At 35.2% G+C, this 21,641-nt stretch overlaps 1 protein-coding gene across 1 annotated transcript in view; it reads right to left on the bottom strand.

Annotated features, from left to right (window-relative positions):
* Positions 1-21,641, bottom strand: part of LOC150084821 (fumarate hydratase, mitochondrial-like) — a 135,179-nt gene that overhangs the window by 96,760 nt on the left and 16,778 nt on the right. Inside the window, exons 3-4 of the mRNA XM_090376627.1 lie at positions 11,416-11,526; positions 4,713-4,889 (exon numbers count right to left, since the gene is read on the bottom strand). Of these exons, the coding sequence (XP_090232753.1) occupies positions 4,713-4,889; positions 11,416-11,526 (288 nt within the window). The remainder of the gene's footprint in view (positions 1-4,712; positions 4,890-11,415; positions 11,527-21,641) is intronic.

Here is a 21,641-nt window from a genome sequence, read left to right as displayed (position 1 = left end):
AAAAAAAAAATTAAATTCATTTCACTTATCCATCCCTTCCAATAGTTTGTCTAGTTCTTTCTTGAATTTATTCAAACTATCAACTTCCACAACAACAGTTGGAAGCTTGTTCCAGCAACCAACCAACCACCCTTTGGCTGAAGGCAAACTTCTGTGCATCTACTCTGCAACTATCCTTTTTCAATCTGAATTTATGTCCCCTCATGTTCACAGAAATGGTGCACATGAGAGCCATTGAAAGCCTTAAACACCTCAATCAGATCACCATGCAGGTGTCTAGTCTGCAGACACTGAAATTTGCAAAACTGAAACCTTTCTTGATAAGAAAGGTTTCAGTTTTGCACCAATCTCATTTCCCTTCTCAGTACCATTGCAGCAGCTGTATATCCTTCCTAAAAAGAAGCCTCCAGACCTATATGCAGTATTCAAGGTGTGGCCTGACCATTGATATCATTTACAAAACCACATGAGCTGTCCTGGCAGTCTGTCTGCACTATTCAGAGAACTTCATATCTGACTGCAAATTACCCCCAGGTCCTTTTCATTTTCCACTACTCTGAGCGTAGTACCATTCAGTTGGTACATTATGCTGGGATTACTGCTACCCATATACAACATCTTACATTTGTCAATCTTAAACTTCAATTGCCATTTCTCAGCCTATCTGCCTAATTTTTCTTGATCTCATTGCAGCAGCATACCTTCATTACTGTCATTAACCACCCTGCCAAACTTTGTATCATCTGCATCAACTTTGTATCATCATTAGACATTAAGCCTGATATACCGTCATCAATATCATTAATAAAGAAAACAACAATGGGCCAGCACCGAACTCTGTGTGACTCCACTAATAACATTAGTCCACAAAGAGTAGTGTCCATTGATAACCACTGTCTTCTCCTAATCAACCATACCTTTATCCATAGCAGTAACTTTCCCTTAATGCCACAATGCCTCTTGTTTGACTGACTGGTAGTTATCTGGCTGCTGTTCCAAATCTGAAACACCAGCCAGATAACCACCTGTTATTCAATTTAAGCACTTGCATAGCTTCTGGATATTATATTTATTTTGATTATAGACAAACCACCTTCTGTAAATTTACAGCAGCCATTTTTTTTTTTAACTTAACATGCACAAGTTATAGTGTTAAGAAAGGATTAAAATCACAATCCTTTTTCATTAAAAATAATGTGCATGTGTGACAAAGTAATAACCTCACATTGAAGAGGAAAATATTAGTCCTGCACATATACCTAGACCTTTTCACTTTTTTTGCAGATTCAATATAGAAACTTCTACAGCAGATTATCTGAAACTGTCCAGTGAATGAAAGAATATGGAAAGATCAATTGCCATACTCACTCCTGTGGGAAAATGCAGACAGGCATAGACTCCAGTATTGAGGCTTATAAGACTATTTATCCAGAACAATTTCTATGAGATAGCCTCACTTATCAAGATGGATTGAGTCCCACAACGGATGGCATCCGTTGAAATAAATACTATAAATGTAGGATTAAATGGTCATAAATTTATGTTTGATTCAGCAAGAGTATGTTGAAACAACTATTAATGTGACACAAAAACATAACAAAGGTGTAGAGGAATATGCATGGAAGGGATTCTCTCATTGATTAGCATGGCTACACCTCCATGAGCTGTAATGGAGAAGCCTCTATCTTTTCTGTATATGTTTGATTTATTGACAGTGTGATTCCAGAAGTCTTTTGAATTGTGCTCTGCAAGCAGATCATTCATATCATCAAAAGTACTGTGGAAGCCTCAACAGTTCCAGCAAATTATTGTACCCATTATGTAGATTTAGCAGTTTTCACCTTGATTCCAAGAAGCTGATTTATGCCAGTCAGTTTTTGCTTCATCATTCTTAGGACACTGGCCAAGAAAGATTTTCATCATCCTCTTCTGCATATATTTCAACGGATGTATTTTCTTGTTGCACTTGACTGTTCATAGCCATGGAGTGAAACGTCTTTATTTTCACTTTTCCTGTAAAATGTGTTTCCCCTTTGGGTATCTGTACTACTTGGTTAATGATTATAGGAATTGCAACTGAGGTATTTATAGGCTTAGTTGGATTTTGCTGTGTGACTGGCTATGGCCTTGTAAGTAAAGATCTGACTAATTTGCAGTTGAAATACATTTGGAGAAATACTTGAATGTACTTGGAGGGATGGAATAACTTTTATGTCTGTTGTGCTTTCTCTGTGTAACTTTGACTGGATTTGGGTTACAGAAGCATAGGTATTCAGATCTGTATATGGTGATAACTGTTTCTTGACTTTCTAATATGTAACTTTATTTTTAATTTTACATGTTTGGATTCTCTCATCCCCTTTCTTTGCTTACATTCTTTACTTTGCTTCTTTGCTCACATTCTTTTGAATAGGAAGGATGTGGTCCACCACAATTTTGATGTTTGAGCAGGACATTACGTATGAGTATGATTTTTGAATCCATAACTGGCACAGATAGCTACTCCTTTACAAATCATTTGTAAGGTATTCAACTTCTGATACAAATATCGGCTATTACTCCTTTTCAGGTATTCAAAGTGGCATGAGAAATTACCTTTGTATGATTCCACCAAAAACAGAATTTCAGAAGTCGTCCTGTTTGTCTGACATAATAGGTAAAATAAGTCACCACTGTAATCTATGAACCATTTGAGGAGGACTAACTGCTTTCTAAACAAGAAAATGGGGAAAGGCTTCTTTAATCTTGTTTTCTGTGTGGCCTAAGAAGCGTGACCACTGAACCTGGGTCTTGAGTCAGCTTCAATTTACTTGAGAGTCTGGTGTGGGCTCCATGATGTTTCTCCATCTGATGCTGCAGCATGAGTAGAACAGTCGGACAATAACACTAAAGGATGATCTATTAAGGAATGTAAGATCAGGAAATGAAGATGTACACTATTTATAAATATACAGTTGTTCATAAGTTTCTTCTGTCTTTTAGCAGTGGATGGGCTAATATTACTCCAGTCAATGGGATCATATTAACCCATCTGACAACCTGATTTAATATTAACCTGATTCTGACAACCCATTACTGCATGGATCACAAGATCTGTATGGAAATGGGTTGTCAGAATCAGGTTAATATTAAAGCCCTGCCACAAAACAGAATACAAGCAGTAAGAGAATTCCCTTAATGGATGTCCCCCAGGGAATTACCAATAGATTCCATCCAGTAAATAATGGTAGCCAATTTGTGAAAACTGTTTCAAAGCTATCCTCAAACTGAAAGGAATTCTAGAACTCACCATGATACCCGTCATTACCTCAAAAGATATATTGACTCATACTGAACGACAGAAGAGATGGGGAGAGGCTGAAGCTTTACTGTGGAGGACAATTACAGTTTTGGCCACTTGAAACCTCATTAAACAAACATTAATCCCTGCACTATACGGCTAATACTATCCTGCAAAACTATGCTGTTGCTGCGTCCTGAACTCATCATCACTAGTCCACCTCAGAACGCATTTCAGTAAAAAATACAATGCTCTTCCAAAGGTAAACTCCACCTAGCAGTCTATGAATGATGTGCTTCCAGAAATATAAATCAGTTTCTTACATGGTCTTGGACAGCTAAAACTGTTTTAGTTTGTATTCCAATAATAACACGAGCAGTAGAATTCTACAAAAAATGTATCTGGTATTTTACTGAGAATTTATTAGCTGTTGTTCAGTTTAAAGCATACTTAGTTTTACTAATTTTATTACCTTAAAACAAGAAGTTTTATTAATGCAGAGCAAGTGTATTTTCCTATAAACATGTTTACCTGTGTAATAAGTTACAGATATCTAATTTCTAATGAAAATCCTTTTGTCTTTTCTTGTGCAGACTTGTTTGTCATTCTATACTATAAAAATAGTAAGTTATGGTGCCTGAATAACGGATGGTGTCAGACAGGCTTATTCAAGTTTCAAAAACTAATTTTAACCAGTATTTGAAATTACAGCAGAACTTCAAAAACCCAGCACTTTTAAATATTTTTTTCACAGGCAATTGACAGCATGAGGGCAGAGAGAAAACTGACTAGTGAAACTTTAAAAAAGCACCAAAGGTGCTGGATTTATGTATTATGTTCCATTAATGATTTCCAAATGCCAATTTGTTTTATATATTTCCTATGCTATATGTCAGAGTTATGTATTTGCAATGTATAAAATTAATCCTTTTGCAAGATATTCAATACTAATTCACTGTACAGCACTTAATAATTAATTTTTAAGGCAATTCAATTTCCGAAATTATATTACACTATTTATATCTCATGTTAAAACATATAGACAGTTGCAACATACCAGAGGAAGCATTAGAACTTACCTTCATTTCTTAGGTAAAGGTATGTTTCCCACTGGAACAATCTAGTAGTACAGCTGAACGTTTTGGCTTAATGCACATGACTATCATTCTATGGAGATTAGAGGGATCAGAGTTACTATATTATGTAATAAAAATAACAAATTACTCCCGAATACTTACAAATAATGGAATGTTCGAAAATCTAGCATGTCCTGAGGATACTATATTTATGAGGTTCTACCGTAGTTTCAAATACTCTTCCAATAATTCATTTTACTCCATTCCTAGCTACTTTAAAAAATAGTTTACACCGAAACTGTCTCAAATATTTATCTAGTTTTGCTCTATATCATTAATAAAAAATAAATTAATACCTGGCTTTTGTTTACATGATCATTAGGATGTACAGGAGTTTTGCTTCCTAATTTCCCTCCTAATATCTCAATGGCTCTGTTTGCTATGACTTCATTAACATTCATATTTGTTTGAGTGCCAGAACCAGTCTGCCAAATGACTAATGGAAAATGGTCTTTCAGTGTACCATCAATAACCTAAAAAAAAATTATTTTTATACCCAAACAATCACACAGATGATTAATAATTAATATATATTATTTTGAAAAAATGGTCTCAGAGGGGAAATTTATCTCAAACACATTATAGGTTTTTTAGTCTAATTACAATACACAAAACATTCACAGAGTATTACATAAATCATAAATCTTAAAAATTTGTATAAAGATATACAGCATGCAAGGTTCCAGCCAAAAAAATAAATAAATAAAATTATTCTGCAACCATCCATTTTCAATTTATGTCCCCTTGTTTGTGTGAGTGTTTTGTAAGAGAAAGTAAAGATATCAACATTAAATTTACTTAACCTCCTAAAGCCTTATTCTCTTCAATTAGATCACCACACTGATGTTTAGTTTCCAAAGACTGGATTCACAGAACTCCAGTATTTCTTGGTAAGAATATCCTTTTGTGTCCCAACTAATCTTGCTGTTCTTCTCTGCACCCTTTCCAACAGGTCTCTGTCCTTCTTAAAATGCAGTTTCCAAACCAGTATGTGATATGGGGGAAAAAAAAAAAACATACAACAGGACAATCACCTTTTTTGCCCTACTGGAAAAGTTAGTATATAACATTGACAGAAACCCACAAGTTTTTCTAGCAGCTTTTTTGCACTGCTCAGGGAATTTCATGTACACTTTCCCCCTCGGTCATTTACCATATCAATTACCTTGAGTTTGGTGCTCCCAAATGCAACTATATTAGATTAAATCTAATATAAAATAAACAAGCAATTACTAACACTCTATTGCACAATTTCTGTTTCACAATAATAACAAATTATACTTGAGCATCCCAACAGTAGCCAACTGCTCCAGAAAAAAAGTATTTATTCTTTTGATTTGATTAATATATGCCAAAAAGTTTGTAAATGGATCAAGTTTATATAAGTCTAAAAGAAGTAACAGTTAAGAGGGCTAAATTTTTCACAGCTGTTTCTAAGGTATAGCAGCAATGAATGATGCAGAGTAGACCTGAAATGGAACTTTAAATGAATGAAGAAATTCATTTATTTCTTTAAATGAATAAATGGAACTTTTTAAATGAATTTTTCAATTTATTTTTTGCAAAAAAAAAACTTAACAAAAGATTTCCAAAAACTGAAAAACTTTGCAGAATAATTCTTCAGTACCATTGACATCAGTTGAAAGTCACACTTTTGAAATTAAAACCTATTTAAGGTCTACTATGTCACAAGAAAACACAAATGGATTACTACCAGGTCTATGTTAAGATGGAAGCCTGAAGGTGGCTGCATCCAAGAGCCAGCTCTCAGGGTTTTCAGAATGGTTTCACTAATATTGAAACCATTCTATGCAGTTAGGCGGCAGCAGCAAAATAATTATAGCATTATTAGGAACTTTTCATGTAGTGGTGAGAAGCAGCATTTTCTTGCTTGCATCATGGGGCTTGAATGGTATAGTTGTTAAATAAACACTAGCCCAGATGACAATATTGACAAAGTAAAAATTGATGATATATTTGTTAATGCTAAAATCTAAAAAGCCAAGTTCTAAAAATGTTATGATATTAAGTACATCTGATAATTTGAGTAATAAAATTCCTACAAATACACAGATCTTACCTGACAAATCTGTGATTGGTAGCTGTTATAAGAAAAATAAGACATGAAATGAAAGAACTAAAAAAGAAAAAAATTAAAATTATTGCCTAGAAAATTCGAAATGTACATAATGCTTCCTCCATCCAAATTGAACAAAAAAAAAGATTTCTGTGAACGTTCTTGTAACTAAGTTCAGTATTTAATTTGATCTAATTTTGGCAAAGGATAACTACAAAGAAGGGACACCTGGGGAAGTTTAAAATGCCAAATCTATTTTTTTTTAATAAGTTATGGCAGCTATGAATTCAAAAGCTTCCAATTTGTAGATTGCAATTTGGTATGAATAGCAAAAGGATCATTTAAGGAGGGAGTGTGAAAAGCAAACACTTTTTTGAAAATATATGGTTTAGGAATAATTTCTGGAAAAGCTAAGTTAGTGATAATAGAACCACCATTTTACGGTAGTAGTAGTATTCCTAAGTAAGGCCTATCACAGCTCTCTTGGCAATGAATAAGTAACATAAGAGATGGACAGACTGTCATAATGCTGTTTGGTGTTCTGAACTAGATTTTTTTATTTTACTGTACACAAAATAAAAAAAAAAATGAATTTCTGTATCCTTAAAATTGCATCTGAGACTATTTAAGTTGTTGATAGTAACGAAGAATCACTGTGATGGAACATTCAACTGTTGGCAGGAATGACATAGTATGGCAGAAATATGATGGCACACTTTATTGGCATTAGCATTAGTAGAGGCATATGATGCAAGAAAGCAAGCTTATGCAGCATCAGCCAAAAAAAAAAATAAATAAAGACGCTCCCATTTCACCCCTCCGTTCGTTCCAAGTACCTGTCCAGCTCAGCCATAAATTTATTTAGGCTATCAACTTCCATAACAAAGGATGGAAGTCTGTTCCACCAACCAACCACCCGCTGGATAAAGGCAAACTTCCGCACATCTATCCTACATCTGTCTTTCCTCAATTTGAATTTATGCCCTCTCAAATGATTATTCCGAGCAAGAGGAAGAATTCCATCAGCATTGAGCATGCTAAAGCCATTCAAGGCATTATACACCTCAATCAGATCACCTTGCAGGTGCCTAGTCTCCAGACACTGTAATTTGCAAAATTCAAGCCTTTCTTCATAACAGCAACCCTTTGTTCCATTCACTATTGCCCTTTTTGTTGCCCTTCTCTGTACTCGTTCCAACAGCTCTACATCCTTCTTAAAATGAGACCTCCAGACCTGTATACAGTACTCAAGGTGTGGCCTGACCATTGCCTTATATAAGGGGATAATCACCTCCTTATCCCTGCTAGAAAAATTCCTATATATCTTTGACAAGACACTATGAGCTACTCTTGCAGACCATCTGCACTGTCAGAAAACTTCATATCTGCCTGCACAATTACCCCCCAGGTCCTTTTCATTCTCTACCACTGTCAGTGTAGTACCACAGAGTTGATACGTCACTCTGGGGTTGCTGCTTCCCATATGTAGTACTTTACATTTGTCAATGTTAAACTTCATTTGCCACCTCTCAGCCCATCTGCTCAACTTTTCTAGATCCTGCTGCAGCAGCGTACTGTCATTAGTATCCTTAACAACCCTGCCAACATTGGTATCATCTGCAAACTTGGACATTAAGCTTGATATACCATCATCAATATCATTTATAAATACAGAAAACAACAATGGACCCAATACTGAACCCTGAGGGACTCCACTAATAACATTGGTTCACGATCAGCAGTGTCCATTGATTACCACTCTCTGTCTTCTCCCACTCAACCATCCCTTTTATCCATAGCAGCATTTTTGCCTAAAATACCACACTGCTCCAATTTGTGCAGCAGTCTTCCATGTGCAACAGTATAATAAGCCTTTCTAAGATCCAAATATATGATATCAAAGTTATTCCCTGTATCCAGTTCCTTTGTGACCACATCATAGTATCCAATCAAATTGGTCAGGTAAGACTTTCCCTTAACAAAACCATGCTATGTCCGAGCTATAACTGAAGTCTTGTCAAGATGATCCTGCAGTGCTTCTTAACCAGTGCCTCCATTAATTTTCCTGGAACAGAAGTTAAACTAACAGGTCTATAATTACTTGTGTTGCCCTTCGATCCTCCTTTGTGAACTGCGGTCACATTTTCACATCTCCAGTCCATGGGTACCTCCCCTGAGTCCAAAGAAGCTGTCATAATTATGGCTAAGGGTTTGCTTACTTCCTTTGCTACCTCCTTTAATATAACTGGATAGATCCCATCCACCCTTTTTCTCCTCCACTTTCCTCTCAGTTATTACAAAATCACCTCTGGCATTCCCCTCCCTGAATAACTCCTGATGCGTGAATGTAGATGCAAAATACTCATTTAGTTTGTTAGCCACCTGAGCAGGATCATCAACAGTTGAACCATCAATATCCAGTGGACCAATCTGATTCATCCCTTTCCTTCTAGAGTTTACATAGGTAAAGAACTCTTTGTTGTTTTTCTTTGCATCCTTTGCCAAGGAAACTGCCCCAAGCTAGCAGTTTTCCGACCCACCTAACACTGCCTCGATAGCATCAGCAAATATTCTTGCACCCTTTCTATTTAAGTGTATCCCATCCCTGTAGAAGCAGTCTCTCCTGTTAACAAGTACAGACCAGGCTGAAAAAAAAATTCTGCCCCTTGAGGCTTGCACAATCTTTCCGGGGCCGAATTGATCGACAAGGCTCTCATCGTATACTCCCTCCTATCGTGTCTGGGAAGAATTGCAGACACTTTCAAATTCAACCCTAATTCACGGCTTTCTTTCAAGAGTGACCTGTACTTATTAAGTAATTCTGCCGGTCTGCTACTCTTAATATCATTAGTGAAAACGTGTACAACGATATCACCCTTTGTGCCCTTAAAAGATGATATCTGCTCTACAACGTTCCGCCTATCCTTTTTACATAGCATGTTCCCTGTTTCTGTGACAATAGAATCACCAACTACTAGTTCCTGTTGGACCAGCGCATTCTGTCTTGGGGGTTGCTGCTGTGTTGCGTGATGATCAAGTGCAAGCTCTGGTGTTGATGTGCGCAGCTGAGAGCTGCCCACATCATAAGCCCATAACAACGCTGAGTTGTCGCCTCATTTCCTCACACTCCTTACATCGCGCGCACACAAAGACATCCCCCTTGGCAATATCATGTCCCGTACCTGATTGCTCCACAAACATCAAGCAAGCAATGCATTTTAAAACGCTGTGATTCAGAGGGCAACTCTCCCCTCCCCCCAGTTCTCCCCTGAGCCACAGCACTCCATTTAGCCTGAGCCTTTTGCTTTGATGCTCTGGTCCGAGTCATGATTCCGATTCAATTTCAATAAAATTTCAATTTCAGTACAAAATTTTAACCCTAAACTTGTATCCCAATGCAGTCGTAACACTATATATCTACAGAGTGTCTCAAAAATATTGTTACAAATATTTAGGGGAGGTAGGTAACATCTAAAGGAATGTGAATCGCATAGGAACCCATAACCGGAAACATCAAGGGAAAGTAGTAACAGAGTCTCAAGAAGCAGAAATGACACAAGACAGTAATTAGTGGCAAACATTTATTTGACATAATATTAACAATGGAGTACGAGATGGATGCATTTGATGATGTTACAACAGATGCTCGAAGGTTCCACCATGACACGCGATGCATGCGTGACACCGATGCAGCATGGAATGGCAGACACGGTCGAACACACCTGGAGTTTCTTTGACAGTAGCAGCAGCACAGATGAGTCTCACCACGAGATCCATTTCCGTCTCCACAGGCGATTCATACACGATAGATTTGAGGGCCCCCCCTCACAGAAAGAAATCAAGGCTCGATAAATCAGGTGAGCGTGGGGGCCAGGCAACGGGTCCACCGCGGCCAATCCATCAATGCCCAAAACACCTGTTCAAATGGTCACGAACACACCTTCCATAATGGGCAAGCACCCCGTCATGTTGAAACCAAATGTTGCATCTCACATTTGCTGGAACATCGTCAAGTAACCCTGGTAGAACTCGTTCAAGGAAGATCCAATATTTAGCGGAGTTCATATGGGATGGTAATAGGTATGGGCCGACTAAGCAGTCACCGATTATAGCTGCCCACACATTTATTGCAAAGCGATGTTGTGCCACATGGGGGCGCACACTGTGTGGGCCCTCTGCTAATCCATACACTAGGTGCATGTCTGCCAGCTCACAGTTCGTATATCGATGCATGCTCTTCGTGCGGTGACTACTGCTTGAATGAGTAAACCAGAAATTTTCCATCTCACGAACTGATGAACAGCGCCGTGTACCGACTTACAGTGACATTTCCGGCTATGGGTTCCTATGCAATTCACATTCCTTTATTTACCTACCTCCCCTAAACGTTTGTACCAATATTTTTGAGACACCCCGTATATATATTTTTTAAGTGTCAAGTATTATCTTCGAGTTTCTTTATATAAGTTCCATATAAAGTTATGTATTAATTAATTATGTTACGTTCGAAAAATCTAAGTCGTTATATGTATTTAATTAAAAGTACAATTTAATTGACAATGAAGTTCAACAAGATTAATAAATTTACTGATTAATTGATAATATAATATAATTGATATTATTCATTGATAATATAATATTATTGATGGCATTTTTAATGAGTTGAAAAGAATATCTTCTGTTGAGGAACTTTGTTTTATGAATTCTAATTCAAAAAACAAGTCATTCTGATTGGTAGTATAGGATATCATGACAGAAATTTCTAAAAGAACAGTGATAATTTTAGAAATTAATATATAATTAAAATAAGCTTACTAAGATATAAAAAACTTTTTATGTAATATTAGGAACTCAGTTTAAACCGAGTTCCTAATATTACATATTTCATTTTAATTTGAAAAAAGAAATAACTATCAACAAACCTCATCAGCAGCTTGACAAATTGCATCAGCTAATTTTGGATCTAAACCAAACTCTTTATTAACTTCAGCAGCAGCTTTTTTCAATATGCCAAAAGCTTTAATAACAGGGATCTAAAAAAAAAAAATTTTTTTAGCATAAAAGTTACTGTCCAAAAGAATTATGTACATTATTTTATAAACAGCCATAAAAATTAAGCAATTTTTAAAAAAAATTTTAAAAAAATTGTAAAATTAAAATTAAATAGTATTATTGGCCATACAAGTACTATATTACACTGGTCGGCAAAAAATTTTTTTTTCATCCCTTGTTAAAATTCAGGATGATGCTTGCAGATTTGACATTGCTAAATTCAAATATGGAAACTATAATGCTATAATATCCACCAATTTTTGAATGTAATCCCCAGAAGGATTAAATTCAAAACTTTTAAAGTAAAAAAGATTTCATATATTTTAAGAAAATGTTAATATAGTACTAAATATTGAACAATGGATCTATTAACCATATTCTATTTACAAAAATGTTTATCTGATAATATAACACTAATTTTGTTGTGTTTTGCCTTTTATAATTATCCACTGGTATCTCCCATATGAGTTTCCAACAGTAGTCTGCCAACATATTTGCACTCCATTTTCCCTGGTATCTTTTTTTTCCCATTTGAATATTATCTTGGTGAAACCTTTCACCATGTTCACTGGATGTTTGTTTTGTTTGTTATTTGGTTTTTAGGAGCATTAGCAACTACGGCCATATTGCTCCGGGAATATGCGGTGGTCATTCCCTGACCTTTCCGCATCCTCCGTATTTGGTGGTGACTGGCATTTTCATCAGAGACCGGTCCCAAGTTTTCAAGAAAAAAGTCTAAATGGGAATGTAGGAAATGAAGCTTTAACGATAGGTCTTGGTTATTGGTCATTAACCTACAATATTTGAAAACTGAGGGTGATGAAAACTTTATAAACGTATATCTCAGTTTTTGAACATATTTCCTACAAGAATCTGTCAAAATTATTTCAGGAAGGAAATTGATTCTCTCATTTATTGTACATTATTTATTGTATATTATAATACCCACTGGGCTTGCTGATTTATGAGAGTAATACAAATTACTTACCAAAAACCAATGCTCAATTCTGCTTCCACACATTTATTAGTGAAAATATGATATATATTATCCTTTCCTTATATATACCATTACACTGTGAAATATCGGTACAATTAATTCATGCTAGCTACCAAAATATATGCACTATAATGAAGTTTTGTTACACCGAAACACAACAAAAATGTCAGAATGATATTTACATATTACAAAATAATTACAACAAAAGAAACTTACTTATGCATTTTATATTTTATAACAAAAGGTTGAAAATTTTAAAAATAGTGTGTTTTTTATGCTTAGTCTTTTCAATGAAGCAAAACTTTTATTAATTCTGAAAAAAGAAAAACATTATTGTCACGAAACTAGTTTTCCCCATTCCCAAATTTATAAAGCTTAATCACCACAAAAATCCTTAAACACTACACACTGTTTAAGGATTTTTTATTTTCTTTTTCATAAATTTAATTTTAATGATTATTTTTTTTTGCAGCAGGATGAATATTTCTTGCACTAAACTGATATTTTCATTACAATGATAGCCATTAAAATTAAATACTTTTCCACAAAAATACCTAGTATATTGGCAGGGAATGGGAAATAATTTCATTATACTGAACATTTCACTACTTTGGTATTCGTTATACCAACATTTTACTGTACAGGTAGAAAATGTACAGAAACAAATAGTAATGTATTAATTACTTCTATTGGGATATTGATCAGTGCCGAGCCCAATGACAAACATACCTATCAATGCACAAAACAAATAATTGGAATTAGTGTTATTACTGCAAATATCACAGCAGTTCCCAACTTTTTTAAAATGATCAATTTCGACAATTTAGTAGGCCTTTGTGATCCAAGTCAATTAAAAATGGGGGGGGGTTACTCCTCCACTGGAAAATTATGAAATCAAACATGCCAAATAAAGAATGTTTTTATATTAGACAAAGAAAACCTACACCACTATTCTTATTATTGTTATCCCTGTTAAATTCATCACATTTTTGTATGTAAGTTAACGCAATTTATTTGGTTTCAGCAATTCACTGAAAAGAACTTCAACACACATGATGCAGTTCAGCCACTTCACACTAGCTAAAATTATCAAAATAAATATGTACTTAATGTATCTGTCAACATACTTTCTTTTCACTGAAGTCATTTGTCAAATAAAGAACAAAATAAAATTTACAATATACTGGTGTAACAGCAACAAAAATATGTACATAAGTAAGAATCTTAAGTTATAGGTGAAAACTTCATACCTCTTTAGTAGGACTGTTAATCTCTCAACACTCAATCGCGAATGATTATAATATGACCTTACCCCCAGTGCATAGTCATAAATAAATCAAGTTAAAATAGCTATTAATTAAAATAATCATGCCTTCAACTCTCATATCACGTTGAGGGAATCGGAAATAATTACGGAAAGATGACGGCCACCAACCTCAAAAAAAAAAAACAAAAAACAATCAACATCTTTAAGCCATCATGAGTATTGAAAAGTAATTGTTGCAAAATTCTAAAAACGACGAAACAAATAAATTAATTCACACATAAATTAAACTTTAAAACCGTTTTTTTTAACTTCTTTTAAGACCACCTTATTCAGTTTGTTACCGTGTTCGCAAAAAGTACACAAGTGATTCGCGAATGATATCCCCCCCTGTTTTATATAAAATTAATGACATCTGACACAAGATTTATATAAACCAATGTATTTATGAATTTCTATTTATGCATGCGCGTAAGCGTCCACGAGTCCGAAATATTAAGGTCTGCATATATTAATAGAGTTAACATTTAATCTCATTTCTAATATTTCGGCAATTAATAATTAAAAATATTCCCACTGTTTATTAAGAACTTTCGATTCATTAAAAAGGAACACATGTCCATCAGTGATCACATGAAACAAGCTCAGAGGCACCTGTCCTACCTGCCCTAACTGATGCCACATGCTGTATCCTCGCCGAAAGTAAATTTTGGGTCGAGCCAATATAAGTAGAATTGCACCACCACAAGAAATATTATAAACAATATTGTGAGCGTCCATGGTAGGAACTACGTATGTCCTATATTTCAAGATGGCAGGAGCTTACTCATGGGTTGTGGAACAAGCTTAAATTCAGTGTTCTTAAATATGTTAATAAATTGTCTATACCAATGCTGTATATACGGAACCTTAATAAAATGTTTGTGATCCACCCTGTCATTTGTTGTACCCATCTCCAATTTCTGTTGACTAAGCTGCATAATGGTACCTAATGAATGACCCCTATTTAAAAATCTTTTTCGGTTCTGTGAGCTCATCCAATAAGGATTATAGAGTACAGCTGTATCTATATGCATGATGAAACTGATTAAAAATAATGCTCCTTTTATATGTAAAAGAGTGGTAGCTCGAATAGTGCAAAAATTTTCCAGTTTTCATTGGCTTCCTATAAATTTTAAAAAATGTTTCCATTAACCCTGGTTAAAGTAAAATTTATGGATTTGAGATGCGGGATTTCCATTTCTAGAGTGAACTTAAGTCGAGTATGAATGCTATTAAATGTATCCAGGACCTTCTGTACTATATATTTATTAGTAATTATTAAGATATCACAAGATATCTACCATAGAATGTTATATTAAGGAGATGTGGTGTTAAATATACCTGCTCAACCTTATTTAGATAAATTTCAGCAACCAATCCACTCAAGCTAAGTCCCATCGGTAACCCAAAAATCTGCTTGTATATTTATCTTGGAAATTAATATAATTGGTTTGTACAAGAAATTTAATCAAATAAAATATTTCATTTCTGGGTAAATTTGACATGTTTAAACAAATAGTCTGATCATTGATAAGGTCCCATATTACATCAAGGGCATGTATCAACAGCGGGAATATTTTTAATTATTAATTGCCGAAACATTATAAATGAGATTAAATGTTAACTCTATTAATATACGCAGACCTTATAATATTTGGCTGCTAAATATGGTGTTATATTTTATATTGATCTTGTGAACACTTTATTTATAAAATATAATTTTTTGTTTATACTCTGGATTAGCCATATAAGATCAATCAGTAGTATAAATAGAAAATTTATTTTTTTTATACAAGCCAGAAGGCTGCATTGCTCCCCTCTGACTTGTGTCACACAAACCTGAATTATACATTTTTATATTTAAATTTTTTTAAATATAAAAACGTATACAGGTGACCTACGCTTAACACTGATAATTCGTTCCGGAAAAACAGAGCGCTAAGTGAATCCACACTAAGTGAGCACCGGATTCCCATAAGGTAACATATGTACTTGTGAGTTGCGGTCGGTGCCATAGGATATTATTATTAGCTACATTCCTAATCAATAATAAACAGTAGTGAAAAGATGCACAAATGTATATCTTTGTACAAATATTTAATATTCAAATATTTGCACATATAAAATATTCTGCATTACATCGTATATGGCACTTCCGTAGCCATGGGAAGGAGCAGCGGTGCGTAGCACACGCTTCTTGATTAGACTGGGGTTCGAGCCTGTCACCACCAAATACGGAGGATGCGGAAAGGTCAGGGAATGACCACTGCATATTCCCGGAGCAATATGCCCTTAGCTGCTAATGCTCCTAAAAACCAAATAACAAACAAACAAACATACGTATGCAATTATGTGGTAACTACTTACGTATCAAAATTAAACTTAAAATTCCAATTAAACTCATGAATTTAACTGATCTAAACTGATTTAATTTAATTGAGGAATTTAATAATGAAAAATGTGTTGATCATCAAAAATGTGTTAAACTAAAACTGATTTTGGGTTGTACTTTGTACAACCCAAAATCTAATAGCTAATAATAATAATAATAATAAAATCTTGTAGCTAATAATAATAATAACTAAAACTGATTTGGGTTGTACTTTGTGCAACCCAAAATCAGTTTTAGTTTAACACATTTTTCATGATTAAATTCATCAATTAAATTATATCAATTAAATTCATGATTTTAATTAGAATTTTAAGTTTACTTTTGATACATAAGTAGTTACCACATAATTATATACGTAGGTAATGCAGAATATTTTATATGTATAAATATTTGAATATTAAATATTTGTACAAAGATGTACATTTGTGCATCTTTTCACTACCGTTTATTATTGATTAGGAATATAGCTAACAATAATATCCTATGGCACCGACCACAACTCACAAATACATATATTACCTTATGGGAATGCGGCGCTCGCTTAGCGTGGATTCACTTAACGCTCTGTTTTTCCGGAACAAATTATCAGTGTTAAGCGAGGGTCACTGTATACGTTTTTATATTAAAAAAAATGTAAATATAAAAATGAATAATTCAGGTTTGTGTGACACAAGTCAGAGGGGAGCAAAGTGACCTTCTGGCTTGTATAAATAAAATAAATTTTCTATTTATACTCCAGAATGACCTTATATGGTTAATCCAGAGTATAAACAAAAAATTTATTTTATAAATAAATATTCACAAGATCAAGATAAAATATGAGAACAACACAATATTTTGCAGCCATGTGAATTTGAACCAGTCAACTTAAACACACATACTACTGTACTGTTATGCTTGATCATTCAGCTACGGCAGCCATTAAAAATAAATTTTCTGTTATATTCTTAGATGGCCACATAAAGTCAGGGGTTTACAACATACAGTGAATACATAAATATCATTATATTCAGCAATCATATGGACTAGAACCATGATCAACTAAAAATGTACTATTGTATCCTCGGGTTTAACCACTCATCTACGGTTTAGAAAAATAATTTTTCTCTTTATACTCTGAGATGCCCAATGTAGGGTCACAGGATCGCAACTATAGCATTAGCATTAGTAGAGGTATATGATGCAACAAAGCAAGCTTATGCAGAATCAGCCAAAAAAAAAAAAAAAACCACTCCCATTTCACCCCTCCGTTCGTTCGAAATACATGTACAGCTGAGCCTTAAATTTATTTAGGCTATCAACTTTCACAACAAGGGATGGAAGTCTGTTCCACCAACCAACTACCCGCTGTCTAAAGGCAAATTTCTGCACATCTATCCTTGTCTTTCCTCAATTTGAATTTATGCCCTCTCAGGTGATTATTCTGAGCAAGAGGAAGAATCCCATCAGCACTGAGCATGCTCAAACCATTCAAGGCTTTATACACCTCTATCAGATCACCTTGCCGGTGCCTAGTCTCCACACACTGTAATTTGCAAAACTTATGCCTTTCTTTGAAAGAGCAACTTTCCATTTACTAATCTTGTTGCCCTTGTCTGTACTCGTTCCAGCAGCTCTACATCCTTCTTGAAATGAGGTCTCCAGACCTGTATACAGTACTCAAGGTGTGGCCTGACCTTGAGTTGCCTTATACAAGGGGATAATCACCTCCTTATCCCTGCTAGAAAAATTCCTGTATATCTTTGACAAGACACCATGAGCTACTCTTGCAGCCCATCTGCACTGCTCAGAAAACTTCATATCTGCCTGCACAATTACTCCCAGGTCCTTTTCATTCTCTACCACTGTCAGTGTAGTACCACAGAGTTGATACGTTGCTCTGGGGTTACTGTTTCCCATATGTAGTACTTTACATTTGTCAATGTTAAACTTCATTTGCTATCTCTCAGCCCATCTACTCAACCTTTCCAGATCCTGTTGCAGCAGCATACTGTCAGTAGTGTCCTTAACAACCATGCCAACCTTTGTATTGTCTGCAAACTTGGACATTAAGCTTGATATACCATCATCAATATCATTTATAAATACAGAAAACAACAATGGACTCAACACTGAACCCTGGGGGACTCCACTAATAATATTAGTCCACGATAAGCAGTGTCCATTGATTACCACTCTCTGTCTTCTGCCCCTCAACCACCCCCTTTATCCATAGCAGCAATTTGCCTCCAATGCCACACTGCTCCAATTTGTGCAGCAGTCACCCATGTGCAACAGTATCAAAAGCCTTTCTAAGATCCAAACATATAATATCAAAGTTATTCCCTGCATCCAGTTCTTTTTTGACTGCATCATAGTATCCAATCAAGTTAGTCAGACAAGACTTTCCCTTAACAAAACCATGCTGTGTCCAAGCTATAACTGAAATCTTGTCTAGATAATCCTGCAGTGCTTCTTTAACCAGTGCCTCCATTAATTTTCCTGGAACAGAAGTTAAACTCACAGGTCTATAATTACTTGTGTCAGCCTTTGATTGTCCTTTGTGAATTGGGGTCACATTTGCACATCTTCAGTCTATGGGTACCTGCCCCGAGTCCAAAGAAGCCCTCATAATTATGGCTAAGGGCTTGCTTACTTCTTTTGCTGCCTCCTTTAATATAACTGGATAGATCCCATCCACCCCAGGTGCCTTTCTTGTGTTTATCTTCAACAATTTCTCCTCCACTTTACTCTCAGTTATTACAAGATTATCTAGCTCACTGCCAGAGTTTACTTCACCTCTGGCATTCCCCTTCATGAATAACTCCTCATGTCTGAATGTAGATGCAAAATACTCGTTTAGTTTGTTAGCCACCTGAGCGGGATCATCAACAGTTGAACCATCAATATCCAGTGGATCAATCTGATTCATCCCTTTCCTTAGAAAAGAGTTCTTGGTAAAGAACTCTTTTCTGTTTTTCTTTACATCCTTTGCCAAGGATTTCTTATAATCTGCCTTTGCCTGCCTAATCTCCTTTGTGACTTGGTTACAGACCAGCTTATATCTATCATAGGCTTCCATGTCACCCATTAATTTATATGTATCCCATGCATTTTTCTTCTCTGCCATGTGTCTTATTAGTTCATCTGACATCCATTTAGGCCTAAACCTGGAACAATATATTTCTTAGTTGGTATGTAGAGCCTAGTAATTCTTTGAATGCTTCCCATTTTGAATTTGCTGTTGGTAACATCATCAGTTGGTCCCACTGTATAGAATTTAAATACTGTCTCAGACCATCGTAGTCGCCTTTACGAAAGCAAAAACCCTTAACTTTACCCATGATGGTAGTTACCTCTTTGAGTAAATCCCACTTCAGCACACTGTGATCACTGCCACCTAGTGGTTCCTTTATCTGCAGATTCTTAATGCATGAAGAACCACTACTGATAATCAGATCAAGAGTATTACTCCCTCTAGTTGCTTCCCGAACATGCTGATGTAGAAAACAATCATCCAATAAATCCACAAAAGCCTTGCTAGTGTGTGAGTGACCAGCCCCCAAATTCCAGTCAATATCTGGGAAATTAAAATCCCACATTATAAGACTCTCTGATTTACTGGCCCACTCTATTTCCCTGTACAGTTTCTTATTATACTCATCAGAGTCATTAGGCCTATAGCACACTCCTACTCTCAATTTTGATCTCCCAAAGCTTATGTCACACCAAACTGACTCGACACTGCACTGTCCAGTGATGTCAACTGGCTTCACTTCCTTGGATTTTGTGTTTCTTAACTAATAGCATAACCCCTCCTCCCTTCCTATCCTGTCTGCACACATTGTACTCCCCAAATTCCAGTTCTGCATTCCTTATATATGTGTGACACCACATCTCTTATATCCCAACAATATCTGCCTTTGATGTTTTGAGCAATACCTCAAATTCATCAAATTTATTTACCAAACTCCTAGCATTGGTGTACATGCACCTGTTCCTGTCCTTAGCTACCCTAACACAACCCACGTGTTTACTTTTATCACAATGACTCCCAGCAGTCTCTGAAATACCCTGCATCTTGTTTTCCAAGCTGCTTCTCATTCCAATAGAAACAGTGCAAGAATCACTTTTACGCACACACAAAGACATCCCCCATGGCAATATCATGTCCCGTACCCGATTGCTCCACAAACATCAAGCATGCAGTGCATTTGAAAAGGCTGTGATTCAGAGGGCAACTGCCCCTCCCTCAGTTCTCCCTGGAGCCACAACACTCCCATTAGCTTGAACCTTTTGCTTTGCTGCTCTGTCATAATTTCAATTTCAGTACAAAATTATAACCCTAAACTTTTATCCCAACATAGTTATAACATTATATATCTATATATATTTTTCAGTATCGAGTATTATCTACGAGTTCCGTTTATATAACTTCCGTATCAAGTTATGTATTAATTAATTATGTTACGTTTGTAAAATCTAAGTTGTTATATGTATTTAGTTAAAAAGTATAATTTAATTGACAATGAAGTTTAACAAGATTAATAGATTTTACTGATTAATTGACAATATACTATATTATACTAAGCTAACACTATCTAGTTCAGGGTATAACGTATCCTATAACAATGGCGGCAAGTTACGAACAGTAAATGTGCGGACCCTTAAGTATTAAATAACTTCCAAAATCTCAGTCTCAATTCAGAATAAACCAAGGATCTTGACTAGGTCTATAAGCTACTTATAGAAAATAATTTAATATAACAATTGGTCAATAAAGCGGCTAAATATGGCTAAAAAAAACTTCTCGTTCAGCGGAGCTGCAAAAGTTGTGTCAAGTGGATTGGATATGCTTACCGATACTAAATAATAACCTACAAAATCTCTGTCTAAGTTAAATTAAGTATCGTAACTAGGAATTTAAAGCTACTCTAGAAAATAAGTTAATATGCCAATTTAAGCTAATAAAACAGAAAAAAACTTCTCTATTTCCAGGAGCAAACTTCGCCTGCACAAGGCTACTCTCGTGCACAAGGCCTATATTTGTGACATCATGCTGTGCTACATTTCTGCTGACAGATGGCTTTGGTTAGCTACTTGTGGTTGTTGTTTGTTGGCCATTACAATTATATCAATGCAGTTGTTGGTTCTTTTTTAAACTATTTGGTGATTTCATATATCTTTGAATTAATTAAAATTAAATTATGACTGAATTAAAAAATTTTCTGACCAAAAACGATGATTGTTAATGGTGCAAGAGATAATGCCTGTGCTAGTTTCTGAACAGAAACAGTCTAAAAAAGTTTTTCTTTGATTAAAAGTTAAATAAAGAAAGCTAGTGAACTTGGCCTATTAAACAGTGAAATCAATTGCAAAGTTAACCGTCTTCCCTTAAAAATGTGATGTCCATAATAAGAAG

Source organism: Mastigoproctus giganteus, chromosome 6, assembly GCF_048544385.1.
Source record: "Mastigoproctus giganteus isolate SK-2022 chromosome 6, ASM4854438v1, whole genome shotgun sequence".
NCBI lineage: Eukaryota > Metazoa > Arthropoda > Arachnida > Uropygi > Thelyphonidae > Mastigoproctus > Mastigoproctus giganteus.
Note: the sequence above shows the minus strand (reverse complement) of the source record. Positions and strands in the feature narration are given on the sequence as shown.